Raw genomic sequence first — 12,030 nt, 5'->3', positions numbered from 1 at the left:
TAGCTCTCCGCTACTGTACAGCGTGCTTCACAATCAGCCTCAGACTTGCGCAGCGGCTAGCTGGCGACTCGTGAGCGCAGCACGTCCTGGCGACGCACGCCGCATGCCAAAGCGGCCTCGCGCGGTCTGCACGGCAGAGCACAGATCACCCACGATGCAATGCAGTCTGACTGTGGCGCGGTGTTTAATGGACACACCGAGGTGCGTAGAGCCGGTGGGACAGGAAAACGTGCTCAATCACAGTAACCTCAGTCACCGTGGCCTCAGTCTTACCCCCCTCCCTGGTTTTCTGCACGGTCCCTCTGCCAATCTCCTGTCTGTCTGGACACTTATCCCTCTTCTTCTTCCCCCTTTTCCCTCCCTTTCATTCCCTGTAATCCTCTACTTTCCCCTCACAGTCTCACTTTATCCCCCCTGTTAATCCCTACTTTCTCTATCTCTCTACCTTTCACCCCTTCCTTCTTTCAGTCTGTTTTTTCCAGCCCCCCTTTTTTCTCTTCACACCCTCTCTCCATGTCTCCCTACCCTAATTCGACTTCTCCTCCTCTCTCCCAACCTGTATAAGTCTCCCCGACTGTAATTCTCTATTTCCCGAACTGTATCTCTTTCTCTGTCTCTCTCTCTCTCTCCCCCCCCTCTCTCTCTGATGGTCAGAGTGAGTCTGCGCTGTGGCATGCAGGATGACATCATCGGCCAGCCTGTCTGGATAGGGTCTGCAGTCTGTATGAAAGGCATACAGTGCTCTGTGCACCTGCAGGAGGTGTATGCATGTGTGTGTTTGTGTTTGTGGGTGTATGTGTGTGTGTGTGTGCATTTGAGTGTGTGTGCTTGGGGTTTGTGTGTGTGTGCGCGTGTGTGTTTGGGGTTTGCTAGTGTGTGTGCATGTGTGTGTGTTTGTGTTTTTGTGTGTGTGTGTGTGTGTGTGTGTTTGGGGTTTGCTAGTGTGTGTGCATGTGTGTGTGTTTGTGTTTTTGTGTGTGTGTGTGTGTGTGTGTGTGTGTGTGCGCACTGATCGCAGCACATATGGTATGCCTCCTCATAACAGCATCACACACTCACACACACTCACAGCCGCTCTCGTGGCGGCCAACATGCGCTAATGCGCTTACAGCAGAGTCAGCAGGGGAGGGAGGAGACCGCTCAGTCACTCCACAATACTGCTATATTACAGTACCGCTACATTATACTGCTACTGCTACATAAATAAGCAGGAGCATGGAGTTAGACAGGCCATAATACACCTGTACCCTGCACACACACACACACATAAACACACACACGCACACACAGACACAACACAAATGCACACACACAAGCACAGACACAGACACACACACACACACACACGCACACTCCTGCAGAACTCGAATTTTTAAGCAAGGGCAGTCCCAGTTGCACGTCAGAAATATTGGAATACACCCCCGCTCCCCACTGCTTTTTATGAGCTGCACCAAAAAAGAGAGAAGGAACCAAAATCAGCAGAGCGGAGCAGAGTGTGAAAGAGTTCAGTCTGAACACGGACGTATCGACTGGGGAAATTATGCACAGCCCAGCACGGGCCTTCACTGCGAATGTGGCATAATGCATGTACCGCACACATGAACAGCGTTCGGTGGGCGTCCTGAGTGCAAAACATCCCTCACAGTTCAATATTGATCAAAACGCGCGCGCTTGCAAAGCAGACGCAGCAAATGCATGATGTATTTATGAGCTTGTGTGAAACAGAGACGGGATGCATGCTTTTTTCCCCAGTGTGATTGTCACCTGGAACACGAGAATAATCCCCCTCCCCCCCCCCCACCCCACTAGATGGACATTCCTGAGGACATTTATAAATGTCATTTTTTATTTTAAATTCTGCTGACTAGAATTCCTGCAGAAATTGATTTTGTACTACTTCCCCTCTGCTTTCCCCTCCCCCTGATCCCCGCCCCAGAGAAGCCGCAGTAAGGGTGATGTTTCCTACACACCATCCTTTGGGATCATTGTCTTTCGGGCCTTCCTCACTTAAGGGAAGCAGGAGCCGAGCTCAGTGATTTAACTGTGTTTCTTTGTCTTAAATTTACTGCCTCTCCCTCTCTCCATCTCTCTTGCTCTCTCTCTCTTCCGCTCTCTATCTCTCTTTCCCTCTCGCTCCCACTCCCCTCTTTCTCCTCACTGTTAAAGTCTGGAGCTGTTGTCTGCTGCCATACAATCGTGGATGAGATTGTCATGGTCATTAAGTTCTTTTGTACGGGGATGAAGGGATGGAAAGAGAGAGAGCGGGAGAGATGGATAACCATGGCTGCAGACACACACTCATGCATGCGCGTGCGCTCTGTGTGTGAGTCTGCAGCTACCGCCTTTCCCCCGGTGCTGAATAAACAAAGTGGAGGGATAGCAGATCTGTGTGTGTGTGTGTGTGTGTGCGTGTGTGCGCGCGCGTAAGTATGTGTGTGTGTGTGTCTCACACAGGCACACATACACATAGAGACACACAGATACAATGTGTGCTGTTTGTCCTGATCCTACAGGAACCGGGCCTCCAAACATACACCAGGATGAATGGCTCTCTTTATGACTGACTGTGCCGTTACTTTACAGGCATTTACAGCAGCATCCTACCTGAAAATCAAAGCCACACCTTTCCAGGTACAAGCCCATTTCCCTAACCACTGTACTTCACATTTCCATAATCATTATTTCTGAAACCCTTCAGTCGGTATCCGTGATAAAATCCTTCCATATACCACATCCCAACACAACCTCCATCACTTGCAATCATTTTACATAAATAATGAAAATTCACCATAATCTGAAGCTAATCTGTCCGCAGAAATAAGGATTTTTGGTTCAAGCATGAGGATGTGACTGCAGAGCAGAGTTACTGGCCTTGGTTGCTAGCCAAGGGACTCTTAATTATGTGGCAAGTCGAACATGAGATTAGCAAATTGGGAAAAGTATAAATATTGTTTATTTATAGTTTGTAAATAAGCAAAATGTTTTAATGCTCACGTATGCATTAATAACAAGAGTTTATCTATATTCAGCATAGTCTGTCGTACTCCGACACTTCAAGTGTTATTAAAATTGAAGTGTTATAAGGAATGGTTCTAGAACAACATTATATGACACAGCAGTTTACGTAAACTCCTTGTTAGTGTCTTCTTTATATTGGACCGTTTGTATTGATTGAAACTGCATAATGTACTCATGCATGTACAGTAGTGCTCAGCAGGACAAAAAAAAGCATCCTTCCCACACCACAAAGCAGATGCTTTTCCGGGGAAATAATACTCTAACGTATCAATATCTTCTCAAAATGACAGGATCAATGAAAGGTTTCTTGGCATATGCTTAAAAAAACACATATTTAAAAGGTTAAAAGGGTCAAATATTGTCATAAATAATACATGAGGGGGAGTGGAGAAGACAACAACATAAGAGAAGTGTACAGTAATACTGACTAAGGCCAACAGAGAGAGAAGGACACACACACACAAACACAATGACATAAGATCCTGTTCCAAACCGAACAATAATAACGCCTGTAGTTCCACAAACATAAACCATGCCAGGCAATATTCCATACAGCTTTAGAGGGGAGTGAGGTTTACAGAATATCAGTACGCACCATTCTGTAAAGTACCCTGAAGAAAATGGCCAAGGACTGCACTTATGCAGTTTACTGTACATACTGCTGTCACACTACATAGAATGCAATGGATATCAGTCCTTATCTCTCATAACTGACTCTCTCGCACTCAAAAGGGCGAACCAAGGAAAACAAACCAACAGTTGTGTATGAACCGCCTGAACATCAACTTAGAACCCTTTAAATTCAAATCATTAGTGTCACAAAAAACCTTGTACCACCAATTTAGAATTAGATAGGTAATAAATGTGTCAATGTTTCATCCCGCTGTGACTAATAACATTTTCCCAGAAAATCAAGCCGATAAAACTTGTATAATGCAATAAAATGAATGAATATAATAGCCTTCTTTATTGAGACACAATGTTTTATTATGACACTGATGAAAAAGAGAAAGGAAGGAGAGGAAGAGGGAGCGAAACGAAGAGGACAAACAGCCAAAGTATGAAAACAAGTCAAATTCACAAAACAACATTCACAAATTAAACTACATATAATAACCCTGGATTAAATCCACATATGTACTTTAGGTTTTGTGTTTGGATTGGAAAATGTAACACTTTCATTCACTTATGAGTGAAAGTTTGACCCCACTTGAGTTTACTTGAGTAATGTACAGTAGCACTTTCCAGGCGTGAGACCAGAAGCACCCAGTGTTCAAGGGTGTCCACTGAATGGTCATATTCACCCAGTGATACATAAATCATTAAACCGAGTCAGATTTCCACCCAATACACAAGCTAATACATTCATAAGTAAACCTAGACTGACAAAACTGACTGAGACGTATGAACTGTTGGCTGAAAAAGAATCAATGGTAACGTGAGAAAGGTAAAAATATGAGTGATCACATGGTAACCTAGGCTAGGCTATTAACCACAGAGACAAGTATCAACTGGGAGTAGACCTGGGCCAAATACTTTATTTGAAACTATATTCTGAAGATTACTGAATAATCTTAAAAGAAAGGTTTGGTTTCATCAATGTTCAGAATAAAATGCTTCTTTTATTATTTTTTTTGGTTAGTAAAATGTGAAATATTCTGCAGGTAGCACTTTCAAATGAGGCCACTATCTGAAGTGTTAAAAGTCTGAAGTGCAGACAGGGGCCTTGGTCCGACAGGGAAAAGGACAGCAGGGACAGAGGCGAAGACGAAGGTGTAACGGATGGTGTGAAGGTGTGAATAAGTAACGATGGCACATAAAAAAACAAGTGAAGAGACAGAGGGAGAGAGAGAGAAAAAGAGAGAGAGATTCTACTCACTCCACAGGTGACAATCTTGGCCGGCATGCTTGCGCGCTCGTGCCCTTCCTTCCTTCCTTCCTTCCCTCCCTCTCTCTCTCCAGGGTCTGTCGTTTTCCCCCGAGAAGCGGACTTCTCCTGCCTTTCCCCCCGGAGTGTGTGCTCAGACTGCGCACAGAGGCCCGTCCCCCCAAAACACACGCTCGCACGCACGCAGAGACACACTCTGGGGCGAGCAGTGCGTGTGTGTGTCTGTGTGTGTGTGAGTGGTGGGGGTGCAGGGAGGGGCCCAAGGGAGGGGGGGTTATCTTTCAAGGAATGCAGACTCTATCGAGAGACCCCACATTGCAAGGGGGACTCTGATAACACTTGCTTCTCTCCCTCCCTGTCTCTCTCTCTCTCAGACTCTCTCTTGCTACTTTACTTCTGTTTTGGCCCCTCCCCCTTTTTTCACCCCAAACTCCCTTTTTACCCTTTTCTTTCTGATTTTTTTTCTTTCTCTCATTCTGTCTCTCCTCCTTCCCCTGGGTGTCACCCCCCCCTCCCTCTCCCTCTCTCCCTCTTTCTCTGACGCTTGTAATTTTTTGACAGGCACACAATCATTTTTGTGAAACAAATTTTCCAAATACCGGAGCTGTTTTTCAATGAAAAAAAGTGTATTCTAAGTGGGCCTGCTGCGGTCTGTGGAGTGACTTACAGTGACAAAGCACCCAGCGGGGGGGCCATTTAAAGACCGTAGCCCGGCCACAATGAGGCAGACAACGAAGGGGGGGTGGGGGGGCGGGAGGAGGAGGAGAGAGGGGCCAATGCCTGCTTTAATAAAGCGTCCGTCACTCGCCCCCTGAAAAGAGGCTCTTTTCTCCATGTGGTAAATGCTGGGAAAAGCGCATCACTGCCAAAACCACGAAGAGAGATAAATACTACAGCAAGGGGGGTGAGGGGGGGACGACCAACCTGACAGGGACTAAGAAAAATACACGCGGCCTAGGGCCCCTGGGCTGTGTCATTGGGGGGGGGGGGGGTGGAACTACCAAAATAAAAATGTGGTACTCAGTCCTCCCTTCAGCAGCCCAGTTTGTTTACACATAAGTTTTTGCGTTTTTTCTGTGCAAACCGCATGAAATGCCCAGCTTCACCAATTAATGGAGCGTCATAAAATGAGGCCTCTCTCACCCACTCATTGTACAGATGAGAGGTAAACAGCACTCTCCCTTTGGTGGTAAAATAGATTTCTAATTTCTATTAATAAGCTTGATTAACACAATTTACGGCAGTGCGTTTTGGCGTGCGCAGACGCACAAACAGAATATCTGCATATGCACAGCCAGCAGAGCGGAAGGCTGCTCTTACTGTTACAGGGGCTGGACCAGGCCTAAACCTGTGTAGAGTGGGGAAAACAAAGGCTTTTCTTATGACATCACAGGCGGGACAGCGTCACCAAGGCAACGCGCAAGACGGTGAACTCTTCCCTGCGTCTGCCGGTCACTCGCGAAAAGTTCCGGACCAGGTGAGCGCTGGTCCCCCCCCCCCCCCGCCACAGAGGAGGAAGCGATGCAGCCCTGGGGTGCAGGAGCCACTTCAGGCTGGCTCTGGGGTGTCAGCGCTGATTTACCGAATTCCCCGTCCCGTGTGGCCGCTCCCGGGACCCTCCACCCTGCCCCGCTCATTGGCGGGACAAAGCCCGTCCCCGCGCCTCTCTGTGGAGGGCCGCTCACCACTTGTTCTGCTTTGTGATTTTATGGGCTGTTTCTGTACCAGGCCTTTTCAAGCAGGGTTTGAAAAGACAGGAATGAAATTGCACACATTCACACATTCAAACAGACATTCATTCTCTCTTTCATTCTCTCTCTCTCTCTCACACACATGCGCGCACACACATACACACACAGGCATTAACCTAGATACAATCAACATTTGTCCTCAACTTTGGCTTACAAATAAATGTATATTTATAAATGCAAGTATTTCATTGTATTATTTTATTTTTTTCATTGTTTTATCTCCAACACAGACTGACGAGTTCAGCCAGTTAACCCCAACTTTCCAAGCTATTACTGTTCCTGGCAAGAAAGGAAGACTTGCTTTTATTTTCCAAGTCAAAGTCAAGGACAAATGCTGATTTGATCCAGGTGATTTCTTTGGCAGGTAATGGTTAATTCTCCCCAGAAAGCAGAAGACTCCCCCCCCCCCCCCCCCGTGGTGCCTCTATGTGACATTTTGGGTGCTGGGGAGGGAGGTTTTCTTGTTTTCAGACTTCCACACTGCGTGTCTGAGCTCTGTCGCTGTGAATCGGTCACGGTCCATCCACCAGCAGGTGCAGTCAGGGTCTGTTACTGTCATTGCACGCACACGCGTACACACTCAGACACACACACACCCACACACACACACACTCAGACACACGCACGCACGCACCCACCCACACACACACACACACTCAGACACACACATGCACGCGCATGCACGCACACACCATGATTTAAAGCGCCCTTTGTTAAAGAACCACTAGTGAATTACTCCCAGGTGTCTGAGGGACATTTTATGCCACACGGTAATAAAACAATTAGGGAAATTAAGACCTGTGGGTAATCTGAAAGGATACAGTCCCGCTAGGACCCTCCAGGAATGTGACACTTTTGTTCATTAGGGGCACCCGGGGTGGAAACAGTACTTAATGTGGGACAAGACTGGCAACGTCTGCCCCCTAGTGGGCGTTTGGGGCATCATGCAGGCTGCAGCACCAGCATTCATACAAATTTGCTATGACAGGGGGCTGCATTGCCTGCTAGACAGCCAATCTTTCAGAGAGAGAGAGAGAGAGAAAGAGGGGGGGTGGCTAATTTGGCAGAACTGTCCCGCTTTTGTAAGCAAGTTCCTTAAATGAACTGTATTAATTCCTTGGGTGCTATGGGCCCTAAAGTGATACAGAAAATGCGCGCTCTCACACACACACACACAAATAAACACAATGATCACAGCACCTTGCAAGACGAGTGAAAAAAGACAGATAAGGGAGGAAGGATGAGAGGAGAGCTGGTCGGGAAAGTCGGCGGAAGGGAAAGGCAATTGAGCGGGATGATGGCGGCCATTTTTCAGACGCAGGGCCAGAAGGCATTTATCAAGGGATCAGCAACGCCGGCCGGCTGGCTCTAGAGACACAGATAGGTAAAGGAGTCCGTGTCCTTCTACTGGCCTGCCTTTCTTTCTCTCTCTCTCTCTCTCTCTCTCTCTCTCTCTCACATTCCTAGAGTACTGCAGCTACACCGGGCCAGGTGTGGAACTGGACAAGACTAGATCGAATCAGGCGAAACTGGATTTGACTGGTCTGAACAGCACCAGAATGAACATCAGTAGGGGTGAGCCCCTTTTCAACACTTCTCTGAGGGCTATATTTGAGTACGAAAAGTGCTATATAAGTGCAGGTTCCATTACCATTATTATTATTATTACAGAATGCAGTTCAGTTTTTTTTCATTCATGAATTGAATTTTAATGTCCTGAATTGACAAGGATCCCTCTCCTCAACCCTGATGGACAATACTGTATTGAACGTGAGTGAGTCGGGCCAAGCTGTGCTGTGTTGAGAGATGGGCTGAAGTGAGCTGAAGCTGGCTAAAGTGAGCTGAAGTTGGCCAAAGCAGGGCTCCGCAGCAGTGCCGTGTGTAACTCTGCCCATGAAAACGTGGCAGATTTGGCAGGGAACTGTAACACATTGGGGAGGGGTGGGGGGGGGAGGGAGGGGGGCGAACCATAAAGCCGTAGCAGGCTGAGAGAACACAGCTCAGAGGGATGAAATACGTGGACAGAGTCCGAGCTGCCGGCCCATAACTCAATCACCCGGGTAATAAGCAGACAGTCCGAGTGGACCCAGCTCCATTCAGCTGTAATATACTGCACTTAAACTCACCGTTTCACTGGGAACAGCTCAATAGGGATGGAAGCACCCTGCACATTTTATACATCAAGGCCAATCGGCTAATCGAGACTCATCTAGTGGTGATAGCGCACATTATAACTGCAATAAGCTTCAAATATAAAATGTGCTTTTTTCTCTCCAATTGTGTATCCTTGTCCTGCGTGTTCATCCATATTACATTTATGTTTCCTCTTATTTCTATACATTTTAACACTGTTAACACTGATTTTCACCTCACTGATGTAATTCCTTCACCCCCGACCCCCCCCCCCCCCCCACAGGTCAAGTGGATGCCATTTTAGCAAGAATGAAAGGATGAACAAGACAAACAGTTGAAAACTCAAAGAAATAAAGTGAAGAAAGGATGGAGAGACTGAAAGACTGAAAGAATGTGAGAAGGGGCAGAGGTTTAGAAAAGCTGAGTGAATGAAGAGGGGCAATTAAAGGAGGGGCTGAGAAAGTAAGGCGGATGGAGAGAATAAAAGAAACAAATAAAGAAAGTTTATCTGAGAGGTGGGGATAAAGAGAAGGAGAGACGTGGAATGACAGAAGGTGAAGAGAGAGAGTGCGTCTGGGCACCACTGCAGAAGGGCGAGAATAAACACTTCCTTGGGGGGTGGGGGGGGGGGGGGTTGTGGGTCGGGCATTTGTTGACAGTGACAATGACTTAGTTTACTGGCCAATGCTCAATGCTGAGTCAGTGTCCTCCCCCTCCTCCCCCAGGATCACAGCTTAGCGGCAATCTACAGGAGAGAAATGCCAATTCACTCTGTCTGTCAACAAGTCCCTCACCCATAAACACACACATACCCATCAATACAGGGCTCACTGTCAGTCAAATACACTCACCTACATTCACCCCTGTGTGCACGCACACACAGAAACACAGACACACACAGCAGGAATCTGTTAAACACACGCGTGCACCTACACACACACAGGAGCATGTACACACATTCACATATATCTATATGGAGCCAAGGGGTATCTATGTTGTAAGGCTGTCGAAACTCTAATAGCCAATACATCTATATGAAAATTCATTATTTCATTTATTCAAGATTGGGGAAAAAAACATTTTAGGAAGGAGTAAGTAGCTCTTGAAACCGTGTAGATATCTGAAAAAAACTTCAGTTGCTAAGCCTTAAATGAGAATATCTGTATCATGGCCAGCGCCAATTACAACTGCGCTAGCAATCTGATGTTTTGAGATCTCATTCACTGATTCATGCCCCTCCAAACCCTCATCAACTTCGCTTACTTATTCATAAGGTTATTCATTCATTGCATTCAATCTCCCGCTACAAGTCCGCAGCCAACACTAGCTGGCACTGCAGTCATCTCTCTCTCTTTGTCTCTCCCCAGCTCTCTCTCTCTCTCTCTCTGCCCAGCTCTCTCTCTCTTTCGCTCTCCCCCCTTACCCCTCCCCATCTCTCTCTCTCTCTCTCTGCTCGCCTTAGGGTCGAGGTGGCGTATTACTAGCTTGTGGGGAACATGGAGGGCCTGCTGCATACGTGGGGTACAGGGGGTGCTCTGTGTACGGTGAATGATGGTGGTGCTTTATTGCTTGCGTTTTTTATCCCCCTTCTCTCCGACCGCATTAAAAACTCCCATCAGCCCCATCGATAACTCTGCTGCTGAAAATATTAGTGATTATGAAAGCTGCTCCACTCTATCCAACACAAGGGCAGTGGGACTGTAAATCTACCACCAATAAATGAAATTAAACACCCTTCCGTCTGTCTCCATCTCCCTCTGTCCCTCGCCCTCATGATCACACTCATCACACACACACACCACAAAAACTCCCACATGCACACCCATACAAACACACACACCACACAAACTTGCATATGCACATACGTACACAGACACACACACATATACCACACCACAAAAACAAACACGCACATACAGACACACACACACAGACACGAACACACACCAAACCACACCACACATGCACGCACACACACAACACACAAAAACACAAACGCACACACGACACACACACCATGAAAAAAAAAGTACATACACAAACACACATACATCAAACTGAAAACACACACCACGTACACGAACACATACAACTTTGTCCATAAACTGTATACAGCAACAACATATTTTTAAAAAAAAGACAGAAACGCACTCTCAAACTAATGTAAATGCGACTGCAACATCCAGGAAAGCTCACTCTAATTCCTGGAGAACAGCGCCAGGGGGAATAATATTCCGGTTGAGCTGGAAACGGTTTAGCGCTCAGCTTGATGGATGGAACATCAGAGCAGAGCTTTTGGACCTCAGCCGGGTTGGCGCCATGTTCATACTTTCATCCAGAACATGGGAAGGGCCCTCCCTTAAACTTCACTTGTGTGGTAAACACGGAGAGTTGTGAACTCTCAGGAAAACATGGTCTGTCTCCACAGGGGAACCCTTTGTAGTTAGATGCGTAACCTGTGAAAGCACCCAGACTGAACCATTTTGCCTGACAAAGAACCCCTGAACTAGACAGAGTTCCTCCGTGGAGACACAGAGAAACCTTTTGGAACTCTTTCTTCTGAGAGCGTGGGTGGGGACAGCCAATCAGATTGCAGTCCTGAGATGATGCCCAGACTGCTTTGAGGAGCTCATTCCACCAGCAGATAAGACTTGAGGTGAGGTATGACTCATGAAAAGTTCTGCCTTCCCACTGCTGGAGATTCCAATTTGATGCGTTTTCTGAAAATTCATTTAAGGGGCGTGACCTTGGTCAGTACCATGAAAATGGATGTTCTGTACTGCAATATATCACCGGAGATATATTGTTACCAACCGGAACCATCTGTAGTTAAGAAACTGAGAGGGTGGGAGGAAGGGAACCGCCTATATATAACATAAATAATATATATGATATATAATGTATAATGTGTGGAGGAACGGTCCATAAGGTGAGTCTGTGGAGACGGTAGCCACGGCAACACTGCAGGGGTTTGTCTGGTTGATGCTTATACTGCATTGGCAGCGGTCCAGAGTGTGTGATTGGATTTTATCAACGGATCCATCACCGCTCTGCGTCACGAGCCCCCGCAGACCAGCTTTCCCTCCTCCTTCACTGCCAGCTGCCAATGGGACTGGGGGGTTGTGAGAGGCACCCATTTTAAATCTTCCGGCACCTCCACCCCCCCCCCCCCACCTCATTCTCTGCTCCTCTGCATGCAAAAAGTACAGTTCAGACAGCAGACGAGACAAGAGCGAGTTC

At 47.0% G+C, this 12,030-nt stretch overlaps 1 protein-coding gene across 15 annotated transcripts in view; it reads right to left on the bottom strand.

Moving 5' to 3' along the window:
* LOC135264872 (ankyrin-1-like) overlaps positions 1 to 12,030 on the bottom strand; it is a 126,946-nt gene that overhangs the window by 66,522 nt on the left and 48,394 nt on the right. The window contains exon 1 of one of the 15 annotated variants that reach the window (XM_064353833.1): positions 4,898 to 5,120. The exons of the other annotated variants lie outside the window; for them this stretch is intronic. Within the exon in view, the coding sequence (XP_064209903.1) occupies positions 4,898 to 4,924 (27 nt within the window). The 5' untranslated portion in view covers positions 4,925 to 5,120. Of the gene's footprint in view, positions 1 to 4,897; positions 5,121 to 12,030 lie in introns of those variants that run through there. 15 annotated transcript variants of the gene reach the window in all.

Source organism: Anguilla rostrata, chromosome 10 (assembly GCF_018555375.3).
Source record: "Anguilla rostrata isolate EN2019 chromosome 10, ASM1855537v3, whole genome shotgun sequence".
Taxonomy (NCBI): domain Eukaryota; kingdom Metazoa; phylum Chordata; class Actinopteri; order Anguilliformes; family Anguillidae; genus Anguilla; species Anguilla rostrata.
The sequence above is the reverse complement of the archived record's forward strand: the minus strand, read 5'-3'. Positions and strand labels throughout refer to the sequence as shown.